Source organism: Sycon ciliatum, chromosome 9, assembly GCF_964019385.1.
Source record: "Sycon ciliatum chromosome 9, ocSycCili1.1, whole genome shotgun sequence".
Classification (NCBI taxonomy): Eukaryota; Metazoa; Porifera; class Calcarea; order Leucosolenida; family Sycettidae; genus Sycon; species Sycon ciliatum.
Genome location: NC_088651.1, coordinates 18,681,965 through 18,701,933, shown reverse-complemented (window position 1 = coordinate 18,701,933; position 19,969 = coordinate 18,681,965). Strand labels below are relative to the sequence as shown.

The following is a 19,969-nucleotide window of genomic DNA, read 5'->3' as shown; positions in this document are numbered from 1 at the left end:
TAACAGCCCTTTGGAACATGCGTAGGTCTCTTTGCCTTTTTGCACAGTGACCACACAGCCGGCAGACGGCGGAGCTGATATTTCCGCTACACGCGTACTGGTATGCACGCGAACAGACAACGCAGTTGACTGAAAACCTAGCGGTTATGAAAATGAGTAGAAAATGGACAGTCTAGTCTCTCATCACGATCCTGCTGGGACGCCAGGTATTTTGATAAACAGTAGATGTAGTTCGAGTGAAGCTTACAATGTGACTGCTTTTGAACGGAACTTCGAGGCTGAAAGTGACGTGAGCTGAAGTCTGAAGCTGTTCCTTTCGACAATCAGTGGCAATGCGTGAAAAATTCTCTCCCTTACAGCCTCCGCCATCCTCACTGTTGATCTAGTTCACTGCTTGGTAGCTGTTTCTGAAAGATGTCGAACACGCAGATCTAGCGTTGATAGCAGAGAAAAGATCCCGGGGGTTCTGTTTTCTTCCAAGCATTGAGAATCAGTTCGTGAACGCAGTGGTGGCTGGCGGAGCTCCGATTCGTATTTTGTGACAGCGGTGTACGTGTGACTTTCAACTCCCGACAAGTTTGGTATCGTTGCAGTCTCCTATAACCACAGGCCTACTCCCACACACACACACGTATTACTAAGCCGGGACTGGGCCGCTGACTTCGTCCGCTACGCCTCCGTCATGGGCTCTGTGTACAGTGTCGTGCTCATGCAGCGCAAGTGCGCGTACCACATGGAGTTGCTGGACCGGGAGATGGCGCTGAACGATCGAATACGTGTACGCACAATCATGGACATTGCGTCGGAGCAGGACGTCATCGAAGCGCTCAGCAGTCTCAAGGTATTGCTCGTTCGTTGCATGATGTTGCGATACGTATACCCCAGGTGATCCATTTGGTGGGTAAAGCAAATCCAGAGAAAACATGAAAATGGTAATCATGAATAAAATAAAGGTTACAATGTAAAGAGAAAAGGACCTATAAGTTACTAGTTGTGACCAACAGTTCACCAATGTAGCGAGATAACATAAAGTCATATAGTGCGCCAACAAGGCGCAAAACGTCAGGTCCTTTACTCTTCACATTATTACTATTGGCTCAATGTCGGAGTGAAACAAATTATAAACGCATTTGTGCAGACAAAGGTCTGCTCCAAACGTCGGAGCTCGCGCTTCCTGCCGACTGACTTGTCACTTTACTGACTTATGACTGCGTCTGGAGCACACGAAAAGCCCGTCGAAGCTTCCACTGGGCAAACCTGCAAGAAAGCACAGCTCCCTGCTCAATACACACCTTTCGAGCAGACCCTTTCTTCATAACATACCGCCGACGTCGCAACATCTTAGCTCGTAGCCCTGGCAGCCATCAATATTGGGACAGAGGAGATGTGCAAGTGCTGCATTTCAAAGTACCTCTTGCTCCATGCCACAAGCTGTTCCCACTGGCAGTACTAACACCATTGGAAGGAGTAGTGTGACACAGGACAACAGCGGGGCTAGTTTCGTTACACGTACACCGGCAGAAAGTGAAATCCAACCGAATGAGAAAATCAGCCAATGTGCTTGAGGATCACAGTACTACAGACATTAAGATGTAGCAAACGGATCTGTCGTACACCCCTGTTTAAGCACGGGTCTCATAGGAATGAAGTAGAGTCTTTGACATTTCGACATCATTTCTTTTTAACCTTAATCAGGCCAATGCCCAGACAAAAGAAAAAATTGCAAGAACCCAGTGAATTCTTGTAACGGCCAAATTATGGTTAAATTACTTAAATATATGTCGAAATGTGTAGGCTGCATGCAAAACCAATCAGTTATCTGATGTTATATACTGCTTCCTGCCATGAGGTAACTACAGGCCGTGTATTTCTTTCTGCAGGCTTTCCGAGGTTGGTTGGGAACGGGCAGACCGAACTCTGAGCTGAAAGACATTGAGAAGCTGTGCGACACTGCGGTCTCCAGTGCCTGCTGCAAGACGGTTCGCAAACCGATCATGGTGCAGGCGGAGGAGGTACGTTGTACATGCACTGCCATATCCCCTGCGGTGAAACCTGTGGTAGGGAACGCCTTGCTATACATGCAGTTACCAGAAGAACTGCGCGGCGTGGTAACTACTTGGTCAGCGAAATCCGAACCAAATGGTAAAAATGGCTTTCTGTACAAGTCATGATTATAATCATTGTACTCACACATGTGATGTGCAGTCGCATCGATGCCACTTTATAGGGCACCAGGGGTCGTGAACATTCGAGGCACCAAATGTCCACTCTTAGTCTAGGTCGGATTTCACCAGGCTCAACCGTGCATCACCCATCACTACTACCTCCACCACCACATACCCCGCCTAACATACGGCAAGTTCCTTGGAGACAAGAATGCAATTATGCTTAGAAGTAGGACGCACCCGGGCTCTTGAACATTTTGAAAGTCGTCAACAACTCGTTAGTTTTTGTCGATTTGTTTTGTGTGTTTGTTGCACCGTACTTCACGCTTTTATGGGTTTACTCACACTTGCACCTTTCCCTCATTACTTTCTACGTGACACATTTGACGCTGTTGTTCCTTGCGCTGTTTCTACCCCCTTTCTGTATTTAATCCATTGTCCATGTTCATTTGATTTTGCCTGTATTTCACCTGATGATAAGGCGTGAAAGTATTATACTAGTGAAAACTTTCAAAATGTTCAAGAGCCTGAAGTGCGTCCCACTTCTAAGTATAATTACACACCGTACCTCAAAAAATAATACGGGTTTCATCCACTGGGTGGTATCCTGTAAGGAGCTGTCTAGCTAAATATAATACCTACTGCTGCTAGTACGGAGACAAACTTTGGTAATCATGCAGTTTAGGGTCCCAAATTATTTCGCACTTTCCCAGTGTTCAGTGTACTGTCACACGCGTTTTCAGTGTACTTTCACATCATGAACTTTATTTTCATGAAAACCGAGGACAGATCAGACTGGGTACTGCTGGTGAACACTGCGGAGCAGGGAGCCGAACGTGTTGTCTTCCGCGCGAACTCTCTGTCTCCACACGAACTCGCAGAGGTACGTCGGGAACAACTCTCGCGAGGTGCCGAAGTTGCGCTTCAGCTGGCGCTTGGCCCGCATCCACATGTTTTCCACGTTGTTGGTGTGAATCGTTCGGTCGTCCGGATCAACAAAGTTGTCGTCGTGGACGACGACATCGTGCTGGTATACGCCACCGTCGACGTTCCTGATCTGCGCGTATGCGGCCCAGCCATCAGAGATGATGCGTGAGCCAGGCAGAATCCACAGGAAACAAAACTTTCACACGAGAAAAGAAGAAGCATAGTGAAAGTACACTGAAAACGCGTGTGACAGTACACTGAACACTGGGAAAGTGCGAAATAATTTGGGACCCTAAATTTGGGACCCTAAACTGCATGATTACCCAAACTTTAACATGGCACGACAAATAGTATCAGTGAAGTGGACGTTACGCAAAGGACAAAGAGAATAATAATAATTATGTTGAAATTAATGTTCCTAATCGATTTTCTTGAGACTATCATCAGGGAAAAGTCGTGTCATAACAGAAGCTTTGCGGGGAAACAAACCAACTTGGCGTATTGCTCGCTTCACGGATACTATTTGTCGCTATATCAAAGTTATCGTCTTCTCGCCGCCTAACGGTTATACAGAGACAAACACTGACAGAGAAGAACACCTGCTATAAAAAGAACACCTGCTTTGAAAGACGACCTGCGTTAAGAGGCCTTTCACGCAGCCATCAAATCACACTTGAACCTACATGTACATTGTATGTGGCAAGACCACCTTTCACAAACAGGGTATTGGCTGTGGTGAGACCTGGTTGTTACGAGTACAGTCAGATCTCGCTTAACCGCACACATCTGTTTTCCACAAAATATCCGGATATGCGAGGGAACTGGATAATCGAACACGCATATTGGGTATATGGATGACATATGCTGTAAATCGGTGGCCAGCAATTTTTCTTCCGGATGGCGAGGGATCCGGATAAAAGAGTACCGGATACACGAGGTATAAGTGTAATGACTTACTGTATTTCTCTTAACCTAGTTGCATGTTCGTTGCACACGATCACACTTTCTACAGATCACCAACAAGGCGAATCTGAGAATCCTGAACGCCCGCAACACGCTCAGCAAGCACATTGCCTATCTCTCTGAGTACCAGAAGTTGCTGAGCGGGAATCAAAGGCTGCAGAGCGAGCTGTCGCGCAAGTCCATCCAGCTGGATGTCAGCGAATCTCTCAGTCAGGAGAACATCGACAAGGTACAGAATACCTTAGAGTGCGTTCAGTGCCTAGCAACCAATGTACCAATGTATGGTATTATGTATTCTTTTAGGAAACTTCACTTCTCAACTCCAAACTCCAAAAAAGGTCTCTGCACTGCGATTCAAATTCAAATTCACAGCTTGAAGTTGAGAAGTGAAGTTTCCTAAAAGTGTAAATGGCTGTGTTGGAGTTTGCGGACAATTAGAAAAGTTTATTCTTTATTTTACTTCACCAGGCGAACAGGAAATGATGCCTTCTCACCAGCCAACAGCTGGCTCTTGTCACAGAATGATGAAAAACGTATTGTGATTATGATGAAAAAACTCTGAAAAAAACTAAGTACTAGTATGGGGAACAGTAAAACCTGTAACTAAAGACCACCGTGACTAGCCACCAGCCTGGTACAACAGATCACTTCGCCATGCACGGACGGTCTCACATTATTATGGTTGTGCAGTGCAAACCTCTAACTAAGGACCAACTGCAACTAAAGACCGCTTTCTCTGGCCCCAATGTGTGGTCCGTTAGTCACAGGTTTTAATGTACATGTAGAGAAGAACAATTTAAAAAAATAGTTTTCATACACACATGTACAGGTGCAGGACTAAAACGGGTGGGGTTTGTAACTTATGAAGTGGTTGTATGCATCGTTCAGCGACCATAGGCCCATTGCACATTGCCATGTGTTGTGTACGAGCAATGCATGCGAGTACGCTGGGAACAGCAATGCACTGTTCAAGACCCACACACACGACCAGGCCCAGGTGGTTGCATGAGGGTGTTTACGGTGCAAATTACGTCATTGTGCAATGGGCTTCTCATTTGACGACCAATCATATAAACATGTTAAATTTCAAAAGGCTTGAACATTCATCTCAAAATGATCCCATCTGGATAGGCATCTGCATCTGCTGTTTTCATCCTTCATCTCCTCATCCAATCCCACCATAGCCATTTTAACCCGATATTGGACTATTTTGAGAAGATCTCAAATTGTGTAGAAAAGAAAAAATAATAATGACCAAGGAACTACAAGTTACGCTATAATGTCCACTAACACCACCAGTTACTAAACAATCAGCTCATGCGGTAACAGATAACTTTGTCGTTCCTTAGTCCTTTTCTTTTCTCCTTGGCTCTCCATTCGAGTTCAAATTGTGTATCTCATCATTGTCTGTGTACGCTTTACTCCTCACCTGGTTTGCTTTACTAGCTCAAGGACAGTGCGGAGTGGAAGAGCAAGCGAAGAACAGTCTCGCGACTGGCAGGAAAGGTAGCTTACGCCGATCCGATGGACACGTCCGCCATCTCGACGCAGCTGGCTCTCGCCGGTTTCCCGGAGAACGAACACCTGAACAGGCTGATCAGCAATGGCGTGTTGAGAGCTGCTGTTCTCATTACGGCACTGGGTATCTAATACAGATCCGGATGAGCGCTCTTGTTCTTGAATGAGATAAAGGGATTGTAATCTTATCCCCCCCGCGACCACCCCTTTGCAACTAATAATTACACTTGTGACATTATTCCGAGCCATTTTTGGGCAGGGCTCTTGATATGAGTCGAGTTCAATACACAGTTTCAGTCATATTCATTGCCAATACGCTGCATTTACTGTGCATGTATGTCATACAAGTGCTGGCTGGACAGCTTGCGGGATCAGTTCATTATTGGCATATCGGGTACCTATAGCAGCTTATGAGAACCGCCACTGCCTGCTATTGATCTTTTCTTCATCCTCTTCTTTTATTCTCATATGTAGGATTTGCCTTGAGCCCGCCATGCAGTCTATTTCTCCATCCATGGCCATATTTCAGACTATGCTAGCAATAACAGTTTGCCAAGAGCACGTGCTACTGGAAACTCTGAGCATAGGGACAGCATGACATCCGTGTCTTGAACAAGCACTGCGAAATTGATTGTCTGTAGAAGTCTCGAGGCTCTTTATCTGTAGAAATACGCACAAATGAAGTTTACAGAGTGTGGTCGCAACTGCGAACTTCTTACACAATGCACACGCAATGCAATCATCAGGCGAGTGCCCTCTTTATATCTGTAGGCTATCTGTAGGCAAAATATAATCAAGTACCAGTAGCGTGCTTCGCTGTCCGAAGAGTGCTCAATACCCATGTACCCATGTAGGGCAGAGCCTTGTACACAAGAGAGAGAGAGAGAGAGAGAGAGAGAGAGAGAGAGAGAGAGATAGATAGATAGAGAGAGAGAGAGAGAGAGAGAGAGAGAGAGAGAGAGAGAGAGAGAGAGAGAGATTGGAAGCTGTTGTGTCGCAACTCTGAGTTTCACGTACATGCATTACTACGATCACCATGGCAACTGATGACTCCAAAACGGGCAGCCTGAACATAAGGGGGAGCAAGGTGAGAAATACTGAGGAGAATCATAGCGCACGAGTCGAGTATCTGTAGGCATATACACTGTACTTGGGGGAACGCATCCAATATCACAGCACTGCAATTCTGAACCGGTTCAGCCACCTTACGCTATCTCGGCACTCGGCCATCGTAAGGGAAAGGAAACAATGATTGTTGGGCATATTAACTAGCACAAATTGCACTCCAAAGGGTGCATAGTCACCAGCGGAACCTTAGGCAGCAAGTCGGGATCGGAGAGCCAAAATCCGACAGGTATGGTCTCAACTCGGGAAACAAGAAGCTGGCCAATGCTATTCCTTCTTTACACATTGTACCTTGACACGCGATTCCTAAGTGAATTGTGATGTAATGTTAAGTTGAAATGCAATAGCAACAACAGTGACTACTCGCACTTTCCAACCTCTTATGATCCTGTCGAGCACGGATGACCTCATCATGATCACCACCACCACGACAATTCGTGCTTGCATTTGCCGTTGCTCGGTGTATCTGTCTAATGACGAGTTTTTTCGCTCTGTAGAGTGTGCCTGAGCGGCTGATGACGAGATATCTCGCTCTACTGCCCAAGCAATACATGTAGTACGAAGTGCATACTTATAATTATCACTGTACAAACTGTCGTAACTCATGTCAACGGCTGGCGATTTTCACAAACGCCACTGGCACACTCCAAGACTGGAATGCGATGACGATGGCGTTAAAATAGATCTCAATGCAGTGCTACGCCTACAGTACAGGTGTTAACATTTTCTCGGCAATAGGCGTCTGGCAGAGTGTTGTTTTGGACGGATTTAAACTTCCTTCCGGGTACTATCCAAGGCTTTTCTCACGCTACAATTACCTTGCTATTCACAGCACGCACACCACCGTAGTGTACTCATCCGTGGTAGCCGCACATCTGGCAAAACGGAGGTACATGTACATGTAGGTCAGAACAGACACATTTTCGGGGCCTGACGAAGAAAGAAAAAATCGTTCAGGACTAAAATGGCGAGCGCACTACTCGTACGGGGAGAGTGAAAATTCAAAATCTATTTCGGGCTTCAAGCGGCACGGACCCCTACAAATTCTTTCATCTCGTCATGTGACTAAGACGGAAAGATGAGATTCTGTCACCAAACTGCCCTGACGCGACGCCATTGTCACTGACAACAGGACCGGACAGTCGCAACAGTAAAAGTGGCTAGTATCACTTCTATCGCACTTATAGTATTTTTTTTAATTATTTTGTTGGGAAAGCCCTACAGACGTTGCCGTCTTTTTACAGGGAACCCGAAGTGGTCTTTGCAGAGCGAAATGAAAGCGGATGGTTGATCAGCTTGGCGACACAACATAGGCAGAGAATTCCACCGATCAGCGCCAAGGAAAGAAACAGAGAACATGCCATATCTAGTTTTATCAATCATCCTTATTGGCGTCACGCCATCGTGGAATAAAAGAATAATATTAATAAAAGTGATCATCATCCAAATGTCACATTGTAAATTGTCAAGCAGTACCCAACCACCACAATTTTTCACGTTCGTATGGCGTCTGGATATGTGGATGGCCTCCCTTTTCCGGCGGTTCACGTATGACGCTTCCGTTGCGAGTATGGATGGTGATGTGAAGGGAATGAATGGCGCCGTAGATGGATGTTGTAGTAGTTGGTGCAATGCGTAGTGCTCCCACCAGGTCTTTTGGGGTGCACAGACTCAATACACAGTGTTTCGGGGAATTCACCCCATATCACTTGAGCTTGAGTAGGCTCAGGAAGATTGTGTTCGAAGAACAGGGAGCGGTGCTTTCTTTGCAGGTTTGCCTAGTCGAAGGTTCGATGGACTTTTCGTGCGCTCTGGATGGCAGTCGTGAGTCAGCCAAGTGTCAAGCCAAGTGGGTGGAATAGCTCGAGCTCCGGTGTGGAGAGCAAACCCTTTTCAAACATATTATCATCGCCGAAGTCACAACCACTATTTCGTAACATTTTGTCCTTTCTTTTATGGTATACATGGATTTGTTGAATATTTTAATATCGTTTTAACCTTTATTGTTGAATGATTCAATGTATGTACAATATCTCGCAATGAAGTTCGCGATATTCTTGCCGACTTACTTACTGAAGTTTGCTCGGATGTCGCTGTCGAGCCTCAGCTTGCTCCGGTTTCGGGAGAGGTGTTTCTGGCAGCCTCAACTATCACCGCCAACGATGCTCGCGCTGATATCCGAGCTCGAGGGCTGTGGACCAGGGCACAGAATGCTTTCCTGGATGTCCGGGTTTTTCATCCCGATGCTCCGTCCTATGCCACCAAACCTCTCGACAAACTGTTGGCGGAGCATGAGAGGAAGAAGAAGCTGCAGTATGCTGAGCGCATCATCAATGTAGACCGTGGGACATTTACTCCACTAGTTTTCACCACGGCCGGTTGTTGTGCGCCAGAGTGCTCCAGATTTGTTAAGCGCCTGTGTGGCCTCATTTCGAGTGGGGACACGAAGTTGTATGCCCAGACAATGACATATGTCCGGTGTCGACTGGCGTTTGCATTGTTGCGGTCGGCGATCATGTGCATCCGCGGTGCTCGATCGTCATATCACCGTCCTGTGAATGCATTGCGAGAGTTGGCAATCTCGGAGGGCCGGCTGTGAGGTTTTGGAGACGATGGTGGGCAGGACAGTGCCCTTGTATTTTCCTGGTTTTGTTTTTTGTTTGTTTTTTGTTTGTTTTTGGTGTTTTTTTGTTTTTTTGTTTTTTTGTTTCTCGTTTTTGCGTTTTTTCACACATACAATTGTTTTCATTTTTTGGTGTTGTGTTCTAATCATTCGCCATGCCACTGTCAATTGTATTCTGTTTGCCCGTAAAAGAGGCCTTAGTCACAATATCTCGCATCCACCTGATTTCTGATTAGACTTTGACTCTTGTCAGGATGCTGAAAAGTGTTGAATTCGTCCAATACACACCAACCGTTCAGCCAATACCACGGGGCAGACTAAACCTTGGAGGATACTGCTCGTAAATTTTGCAGATTCTGCTCGAACAGCAGTAAATTAGCAAATTCTGCTCGAAAAGCAGTAAAATTAGCAGATTCTGCTCGAAAAGCAGTAAAATTAGCAGATTCTGCTCGAAAAGCAGTAAAATTAACAGATTCTGCTCGAAAAGCAGTAAAATTAGCAGATCCTGCTCGAAAAGCAGTAGCAGATTCTGAAAAGCAGTAAAATTAGCAGATCCTGCTCGAAAAGCAGTAGCAGATTCTTTTCGAAAAACAGTGAAATGGGCAGAACCATAATTATAAAACCTTATGTCAGGCACTTCCTCGAAATCGGCTCCATTTCTTTATCATCATTCCAAAGATGCAGGAAACGTACCGGAAAGATTTTCAAAGTCTGCCAATTTGTCTGCCGGTATTTACATATCCTCAAAGGGCCTAAGCAGACGTGGGGTGCATTAGGTCCTGGCGGAAAAATGCTCGGAAAAGTAGCGTTTTCTGCTCGACATTCTGCTCGTGTTCTGCCGGTCTTCTGCCCCATTCTGCTCGTAATCTGCCGGATTCTCACGTGCTTGTGAACACAATAGAGAGGTTTCGCTTCACGTTGTTCTGCACCACAATGTGAAATTTCACGTCGGTGTGGCAAATTTTGGCGTCGAAATTCCCGTTCATGACGTGAGCTGAGGTCAACTCACGCTCGACGTGAACGCGAGTTTTTTGCAAATTTAGCCTTGCTATCAGGTTGGGATTATTGGATCGATTTTGTCGATTTTGCCTAAACTAGCTATAAAAAATATTTGTGTGACTTTGGCCTTTTGGCGGAAATCCCGACTGCATGCGTCGCGATGGAACATGCCGGAGATCGAAAGGAAAGGAAAGTCACTTGGCTTGGCCTTTCTGCTTTCTGATACAGGAGGAAGTAATTAGTTACTACAAGTTGGCGAATTGCACGTCTTAGTTTCAGCGTAGCTCATTCCATCGCCATGTCTGCCAGTGTGAATCCAGTATATTCTGCCTCAAATCAGGAGTCCCCTGGCGCTGCTTCAAGTTCAAGTGGTTCAAGTAGCTCTGGCCCAATCCGCTTCAAGACATGCCATGATGTCTTGAAGCGGATTGGGCCAGAGCTCGGCCACCTAGTCCCACGGCAGCAACAAAAACAGCTTGTTGGTGTTGATCCACCATCGGCGCGGCCTCACAACACTTCTCAACCCCTACTGAAACAAAACTTCAACCTACTTTCAAATTCTAAGCTCACCAAAATCACTTTTTTCACGTTTTGAAGTTTTCGCTCCTGTCCTCAGCGAAACGACGTGCTTCACAAGCAACGTGAAACGAAAACTCTTTCTGAGCTTGCGCCAACGCAAAACTTGACGTTCATGTAAGAGCACAAATCACGCGGGTCGAAACCTGTCGAATGGAGCCGTAAATAGGCGCCAGCAGCCCTCTCAGTACTTCGCAGCTAGCTGGTTCTGCAGAGTATCTGCTCCTTCATGTGCACTTTTCTACCGAATTCTGCTCATTCCGCTCCTTTTTAAAATAACCCATATTCTGCTCGAAATTCTGCTGGAATTATCCGCCAGGGCTTAAGGTGCATATACCACTTCAATTGGACACCCGTATTGCCAAGAAACCCCTGGGGACTATAGTGAAGCCGGTATCAATGTCAATATTTGTCCGATGACCTGTGGGAACGTGCTAGCAGCAGCAGACGGCCACATTTACACCAACGACTTGAGAAGCAGCTCTTTGCCAACGTTCCTAGTCCCTGATGCAAATATATTCGCAGCTGGTTTGCACAAAAGCTTTCACCGATATGCAAATTCATCGCGGAAGGCCTTGACACTGCAGCCCTATTCTATTGTAATCGCACCGCCCTGGACTGCTAGTATTCTGTACCGCTATCACACATGTACACGTTAGCCCTGCTAACAGATACACCACATAATAACGACCTCGGGTCCAACAACAACTCGCGAATAACGACACGGTCTTCAGATCTAGTGAACATTTGACTGCTTACCTTCAACCTCACGAATAGTAACAACTCGCCAATAGCGACTCTTTTCGCGTGCACGATCGAGGCCTGTTCTTCGTAAGGCTGGTAGTCCAATAGCACTTACATAATAACATCACTTGTCTAAATTCTCCTTTGCAGAAGGCTTTGTTGCCAGACCTGATTGAGCGACAACGTACCTCGTGTGGCTAGAAATGGTTGGATCGATTTTCAATCCCACCTCTTTCAAAGCAAGACTTCAAGAAGGATGCATTTGATTCCAGCTGCGGAACAGCATTATATTTGTTGTTAGTAGTTGCATGGGAAGCCGTGTTTCCACCGGGTAATGGCGATTGGTTACTGCATGTATTTGGTTTGCCTGTTGCTGTGCGCTTCACGATCACTACGAGCGTCGGATTCATGCTCAGGTAAGGTGTGAAAGCACTTGCATATCGAAATCATGGATTGATGATGTGTTTGGATGTATAGGAATGTTATTATGTGCAATATTGCCTGTGGTCAGATATTATATTTTATTTGAAAAAACCATATGCACGATATATGCAAAAACGGCAATAGGGATAGATACTAGAGAGAGCGAGAGTTAAAGAGAGAGGGAGAAAGAAAGAGAGAGAGACAGAGAGGGAGGGAGACGGAGATAGAGACAGAGCAAAGAGAGGGAGAAAGAGAAAGAGGAAGAGAGAGAGAGACAGACAGACAGACAGGCAGAGAATAAAAGCGCGAGAGACTCTGAGAGAATATTTTGTATTTGTATCTATTTACATTCCCCAAAGGCTGTTCGCCTGTCGAGGGGGTTTCCTTTTTTCGCTTGAGTGATGAGATATGAGGGAGAGAGCACGAGAGAGAGAAGGAGAGAGTGAGATAGAGAGATAGATAGATAGATAGAGAGAGAGAGAAGAGGGTTGATAGGAGGAGATTCTTTATTTATCTTTGATATTTCTGAGCCACCCAAGTTGGGTGGTGAGCTGCTTTGCTGCTTCGAATTGTAGTTAGATCGCTTTGTAAAGTATCTTATTGGTCTCATCATCGTCCAGTAACAGTCGACATTCTTTGTTCCCGTGAGACTTTAGCTTCTAAGTACTCACTTTCGTTGCGCATACTTTGCCCTCTTCGGTCTACCTTAGCACAGAACCTTCCGAGTTGGAATGCTGTTGGTTAGCGCTTCGGAGATGTGTCGGAGCTAGGTGTCAGGTCGTCTAATGTCTCAGTACTCTGTCTGTTTTGTGCCTAGTTGTTGCACTTTGTTTCAAGTAACATGGGCAAAAAATTAATATGACAGTCAGTCGACCGGCTTTCTTTTTCTTTTACTGAATTTGTTTATGCATGCCAGACCATGACCGACCCGCATGGCGAGATCTATGTATGAAGATCTGTGCATCGTGATATTCCGACAGATCCTGAAACAGTCAAACTCAGGAAATAGCACCATTATTATCACTCAAGCTGCAATATTCAATGACATATAGACATATTCATAAATGACATATCTTCAATATCCATGAGCTACATTGTATATGATAATTTATATCATTATATTTTCATCGTTCTAGCTCAATTTCTTTCCCCCGTCATAGTCCTGTTTATCATGTTCAGCATAAGTGAAGTTGTGGATCATGCTTGCATGGTTGACTCCAACGCGTACATGCAAGTAATAATAAATAATAATGCCAGACCTGTATGCACATTTCAGTACCCGGCCGGGCAGGATAGAACATGTCTGGTCGATACATCAGGCATACTGTAGCCTACATAGCAATCAACAGCTCCATCAGACCGCCAGGAACAGTCTAACTGGTCATACACAGACACCAAGCAGAGCAGAGCTCCGAGACATCGCGCATCAACACATCATTCCGCTATCGTCGCGGCCCAGGAACTACCGACAACCAGTTCGCCTTCCGTCCTCACCACTCGACGGAGGACGCCTTCACCGTTGCCGTCGATAGCTTTCTCACTGCCACAGACCACAGCCAGCACTGTGGCCTTGTCTTAGTGGACATGAGCAAGGCCTTTGACAAGGTTAACCACCAAGCGATGGTGAAGGAGCTCCATGATATTGGTATCGGCTCAGTTGCCCTCGATTTGTTCGTGGACTACCTCAGTGGCAGACACCAGAGAGTAGCCTTAGCCGAAGGGGAAGTCTCTGATACGACTAGCGGCACGTGCGGCGTTCCACAGGACAGTGTCTTGGGACCTGTACTATTCTCTCTTTAGACAAGGAGCGTAGTGCACTGTGCGTCACCAGCGCTGGTTCTGATGTTTGCTGACTATATCATGATCTACACCAGCAGTTCTGATGTAGCTACCATCAACCGTGTCCTCTCCATTGCAGTGTCCGGAGTTGCAACATTTCTGGCGGACAAGGGGTTAATCCTCAACGCGCAGGAAACCCAGGTTCTGGGCATCTCCGCCGGAAGGCGGAACAGACTAGAGCTTGAAGTTACATGTCGTGGCACTCCTCTGGCTTAAACCAGCACAGCCAAATACCTTGGTACTTGTCTGGACGAGCGCTTGAGCTGGGCAGGTCAAGTGGCTGCTGTAGTGAAGAAGGTGTCCTACAAACTCCGAGTCTTGCGCCACATCAGAGCAGACATCACCCGTGCGCAGTCCCTCCTTTACTACACAGCTCTTATCCTACCTGACCTACTCTACGCCTCGAGCGCCTACTTCGCCAGCCTCTCAGCAAGCCTCAAACAGACCCTCATCAGACTGGATAAGCGCTGCATCCGCTGTATCACAACCCAGCCCTCGCGTGCCCACACTATACAGCTGTATGCCCAACTCGGCATTTGTCCGGCTGTCGAGCGGGCGGATTGCAAGTTGCGGCTTCTCGTACACCGCGTTCTTCACGGCAATGTCAGTTTGCTGCTCAAATCACGCCTGGAATACAGTTCACTGCCCCGTGCCACCAGAGGTCAGGATGCCTGTAATCTGCCCCTTCCCAACATCCTCAGTACTTCGGGATCTCACAGACCATTTTTTGCTGCTGCTAAGTTGTGGAATCTTTTGCCCTCGTCCTTAAAGTCATGCCCTACCACATGCCGATTCAAGAGTTTATTGAAAGTTTACTTTCATGGCTAATGCTAGGATGTTTCCTATCCCGAGAGTTCTCCATACTCACTGTTTTCTTTACTCCACCTATCCAGGTTATCTTAGATTTTATCCGTTTGGGGATGATTGTCCTTGGATTTTCAATGCATTCATAAAACAAACACAGAATAGATGTACTTAGGAATCTCACAGCCTAGCATTCCCCTCTAGTTGGCCTGACTTAGCACATCTCAACTCTCACGTCCATTGAAAGTCGACTTTCATGACCAATGTTGATGATCTAAGGAGAGATTCCTAGACTCACCGTTTTCTTCACTCCCCATAATCCAGGATAAAATAATCTTGTTCCTAATCTTTTCTCCCTTTCCATCGTCATCATAACATTGGGCATGATTGCCCGTTTGACTTGCCATGTAAAATAAAACCAATACAATACAAAATACAATACAGCTTCCTTCTTATTCCTTTTATTATTCTTTTATTCCACGATGGCGTGACGCCAATAAGGAAGATTGATAAGTGTGATAGAACGGATACTAGCCATAAACAGCTAGATGAAAATTACCCCGGGAGGCTAGAAGCAATGGATTATGAAAAACAAGCGGGGTCAATAGCAGGGGTAATCGAGATAATTTAAAGTACACATTCGAGATATCAGGAACCAGGGGATGCGCGGAGCAGGAGCAAGTACTGCTCAAAAGAAGAATGGATGCATTGTTTCGGAAAGAATTTCTACGATAGTAATAGGTTTTTCATTTGACCCGACGAGACCACACGATGCTTGCAGACCACAGCACGAACAGTTCACCAGCCACACTCCACGAAAGCAAGTAGTATTACTCCTGACAAGTCTTGTTTCATTCCATAAAGTCACAAGTTGACGGGGATTGATTTAGCACTTGTGATTGTTGTGTTTGGTAGGGTTCATAACACCTCCATTCTGCACTATTCCTTTTGTGTTGATTTGTCACATATGTGAGTTAGTTGAGTGTTTACACCTTGCGCCGGTATCTTCTCTATAAAATAGCATTATTCAGCTTAACCCCTTCATTCAACAACTGATTCTCCTCTGATGAGTTCCCCGTCAACTTCATGGAACGAAACAAGACTTGTCAGGAGCAATACTACTTGCTTTCGTGGAGTGTGGCTGGTGAACTGTTCGTGCTGTGGTCTGCAAGCGTCGTGTGGTCTCGTCGGGTCAAATGAAAAACCTATTACTACTATTTGACGGACCTATTGAAGATGGCAACAAAGAAATAATGTCTACGATGTTGGGTTGTAATGTCGATAGGGAGTGAGTGTGGGAAGCTTCGCATGGTGGAGGAGGGAACTGTGGTGAACTGGTGCAAAGAAGGGAATCCGAAGGCAGATGCGTATAGCACGGCGCTGAATTCTCTCCAGTGTGTCTCGCTGTTGCTGTGTGGTGTTGGAGAGGGCAAGGCTGCCATAATAGAGAACGGGTCGGATGTATGCCGTGTATATTAATAAGAGGCTGAAAGTGTTCATTGTGCCACGTGTCTTGTGGAGTTGGTGTAGTAGTGTTTTGGCTTTGTTGGTAGTTTCTATGATGTGTTGGGTCCATCGAATATCGTCTTGGAGTGCAACGGCAAGGTACTTATGTTGGTGAACCTGCTGCAGCAGAGTCAAGTGGAGTGTGATGTGGATGACGTGTTGGCGTTGGAAAGAAAGGACGACAGTTTTCGTCGTGTTGACGAGGAGCTGTCAATCCTTCACCCATCGTCCAGGGCACGTTGGAGGAATGCAGCTGATAAATCCCTTGTGTAGTCGCGATGAGTGCCGTGTCATCGGCAAACTGGCTGAATTTTTTGGTGTATGAGTTTGTACATGCTGGGGGGAGGTCGATCGTGTACACCAGGAAAAGAAGAGGCCCCAGGAGAGAAGAGCCCTGGGGTACTCCTGCTGGAATGGATTTCCGTGATGACATAGCGGAGCCAACCTTGACGTGTTGTCGGTGGGGAGTCAGGTAGCTTGTGAGCCAGGTAAGGGCAATGCTATGGACACCAAGGTGCTCGAGTTTGGCCAGGAGGCCAGCGTGCCAAACTCGGCCAAAAGCCTTTGATAAATCAAAAAAAGCAAGCTGGCGCTGCCTGACTGGCTGGCGGAGATCTCCTGAACTATCCGGGAGAGCCGAAGTTCAGTGCTGTCCTTAGATCCAAATTCAGATTGGCCGGCGGGGAGGTGGGGCTCAATGTGAATGTAGAGGCGGTGGTGGAAAACCCTCTCCTGAACCTTGCTGACAACACTCAGGAGCGAGATTGACCTGTAATTGGTGATCTCTGCACAAGAGACTTTATTGTGCCTAGGACTCATAGTGGCATTGCGCCAGTCCTGCGGCTGCTCACCTCGCGAGAAGGACTCATTGAAAAGCGTTGCGAGGGACCATGATTTTTTGTCTGCAGTGATCCTGAGCAATTCCGTCGGCATGCGTTTGTACCCCGGCAATTTCCGGAAATCAAGAGCAGAAGAAGTTCTCTGACCTTCTCCTGTGTGATGATGATTTCCTTCAGTTTGCTTCCGATGATGCGCGGCACGCCTATCTCTGGCACGGCTTCAGTTGACCTGGAGACGGACGTCTGACTCTCCGAAATGAAACAATTATTAATAGATTCTGCTTTTTCGCCATCTGGTCTAGCCACTGTTCCTGTTGATCCAACGTAAAGAAAAGGAATCGGCGTCTGAACCCCAAATGAAGTCCAACAATTTCACTCTTGTCAGCACCGTTGCGACTTAACCTGGTTTCCGAAGCAAACATTGCTTTGAAGCGAGTGACACCTTCTGGATAAAGAGTTTCCAACAAATTGCTCAGGGGGCGTGACTCGAAAATGCAGCTGTTGACGACGGCCCACCCGCCGTCAACTACAGCGACGGAAACGTTTTTCCAGTAGAGTTTCTAAATTAAAACATTTCAGTGTCGAGAATGTTACGCTTGGCAAACAGACCCACCCTGGAACAAATCCGACTGGATCGAGTCAACTCGAAACAAAGGACTGGAATGTCTAGCCAGCCAGAGTGAGGAGCAGGAAGGAAGAGCCTTGGCATCGGACCCGGCACAGCGCGAAGTGCGAAGATGTACACGTACATGCGTATGAAGCGCATATGCATGAATGCACAAAAAAAGGAATCCTTCGGCGCTCAAAACATCCGTCGGTCAGGTTACCCGAAACAGAGGATTTTTTCGGTGCGGCCTGATAATTATGATAATTATGGTATTGATGTTGCAGGTCACAATGGCATACGCCTGGTGGAATCCACAGACCTCTATAGCGGGCAAGTTCAGCTCTTTATCAACGGGACTTGGATGTACATTGAACATCGCTATTGGACACCCAAATTAGCCGATATTGCATGTCGTCAGCTAGGGTGAGTACTTTTCAAAAGCTAGAAGCATTATAATTATGTGGTGATCTGAACCGGTATTTTACTGAGTTTGATATGTAATATTGGCTCTTTGAAACATAGTAGAATGTTGTGGGTATGCGATTACGCCATCACGGAAGAACAGTTCAGAGAGAGAGAGATAGAGAATAAGAGAGAGAGAGAGAGAGAGAGAGAAAGAGAAAGAAAGAGAGAGAGAAGAGAGGGGCAGATAGAGAGAGAGAAACAAGTTGAAACCCGAACGACAAAGCACAACCCTTCTAGTAAACGCATACCAGGAGAATCAACACTGAAAACCCTCTAGTTGTCCTGCCCTACCACATCTCAATTCACACGCCCATTGAAAGGATACTTTCATGGCCAATGTTAAGATGATCCTTACCCTGAGAGATTCCTAGGCTCACTGTTTTCTTCACTCCTATTATCCAGCTTATCTTTTTTTGTTCTTTAATCTTTTCTCCCTTTACTTCGTCATCATAACATTGGGCTTGATTGCCCGTTTAACGGTAATGTAAATTAAGAACAAATACAAAAATACAAGACAACTCAGCTTCATGCCGATTATGGCTAGTGCGGCTAGTGCTCTGGTCAAACACAGGCCTTAGCCTGACCAAAACTAAGGAGAACATTATAAGAACGTGCATACCACAAGCAGAGCGAAACAAGACAAGCGCGTCCATGCATGGTGTACATCAGACAACACTAATATATGAAATGGCCAACTATCCCCCCCCCCCCCCCAGCCTATCCAGCCGTGGCCGCTCTCATAACCAAAAACTTGGATACCTGTAAAGGCTGTTGCTCCCAAGGTCAAAGGCCTCTTTAGTCTAGAACTATTCAAGAAAGCATCAACAGAGTCTTTGACTTTAGGAGCAACAGCAGCAACAGATATCCAAGTTTTTTGGCTTATGGAAGCGACTGGCCCCGGAGGCGAATTCCAGAGGCCATCAAAAAAGAGACTTAGATACATCAGTTTGACCGAGTTTTCGGCAACCGTAGGAACTACACCAACCTCAAAGATCAAGGCGCGAAAGTATTATATTAACAAAAACAAACAAACAAGGCGCAGATGCAGCACCTTTAAGCGTTGGGTGGTGAATCGATTTAAACCCACCACGAATTGAGTCACAGGCCGAAAATCCCATTCGCTGCATCCTTGTTTTCCCTCTTGCCAGGGCACGATATCAGGGGTCTGCCTACAGAAATCAACAACAACAACAAAAGCTGGAAGCTGTTGCAACACTCAGGTTGTGGCCATTGCAGAATTATTAGAGATTGCACAACTGCATTGTCTGGATAGACTCGGATGGAGAGCCAAGGATTAAATTATAGTGCTTTGAGTTCTTTACAAGTACATTTAAAAATTGTTTTGGATTTTACTGAGGTAGTTGCATTTCATCATTGAAAAAGATGGTTTGTGCCAGTACAAGAGGCTTGAAACTCTTCTCAAATTATAGTAAAGAAAGGGACCAAGGAAATAAAAGTTACGCTATCATGTCCACTAACATCACCACTAACAATCAGCTCATGTTTTGTAGGGCTGTGTCCCCAATAAAAAAAATGCTATAACATTGCACGACACTGACCGACGGTACTGACGTTCTACAACTGATTGTTCAATAACTGGTGGTGTTAGTGGACATTATAGCGTAACTTGCAATTCCTGGGTCCTTTTCTTTTCTTAATCTTGATGTGTAATATATGACCACCTCATGTGTTACTTGGTCTTCTCTATCGTATCGAGTACGACAACCACAGTCCATCCTGATCTACATACTTACCTGGACAGGTAGAAACCATGTGCACGGATTGTTGCGATATTGACCATCGATATACCACCACCACCACCACCACCACCACCACCACCACCATC

The 19,969-nt window shown here is 46.0% G+C and overlaps 2 protein-coding genes across 2 annotated transcripts in view; both read left to right on the top strand.

Annotated features, from left to right (window-relative positions):
- The first annotated feature begins 178 nt into the window (after window positions 1–178).
- Window positions 179–6,101, top strand: LOC135824778 (uncharacterized). Its single transcript, XM_065337484.1, has 4 exons — window positions 179–841; window positions 1,881–2,012; window positions 4,105–4,284; window positions 5,502–6,101. The coding sequence occupies exons 1-4, from the start codon at window positions 683–685 to the stop codon at window positions 5,703–5,705; spliced, it is 675 nt and encodes a 224-aa protein (XP_065193556.1). The 5' UTR covers window positions 179–682; the 3' UTR covers window positions 5,706–6,101.
- A 5,697-nt stretch (window positions 6,102–11,798) lies between these two features.
- LOC135824951 (uncharacterized) overlaps window positions 11,799–19,969 on the top strand; it is a 30,399-nt gene continuing 22,228 nt past the window's right edge. The window contains exons 1-2 of the mRNA XM_065337692.1: window positions 11,799–12,056; window positions 17,943–18,081. Coding sequence (XP_065193764.1) covers window positions 11,975–12,056; window positions 17,943–18,081 — 221 coding nt within the window. The 5' untranslated portion in view covers window positions 11,799–11,974. The remainder of the gene's footprint in view (window positions 12,057–17,942; window positions 18,082–19,969) is intronic.

Bases quoted from the DNA above. Each gene is read 5' to 3' on its own strand.
- LOC135824778 (XM_065337484.1), top strand. From the start codon at position 683: ATGGGCTCTGTGTACAGTGTCGTGCTCATGCAGCGCAAGTGCGCGTAC. The intron at 842-1,880 runs GTATTGCTCGTT...TTCTTTCTGCAG, and splicing joins AAGCGCTCAGCAGTCTCAAG to GCTTTCCGAGGTTGGTTGGG. The intron at 4,285-5,501 runs GTACAGAATACC...TTGCTTTACTAG, and splicing joins GTCAGGAGAACATCGACAAG to CTCAAGGACAGTGCGGAGTG.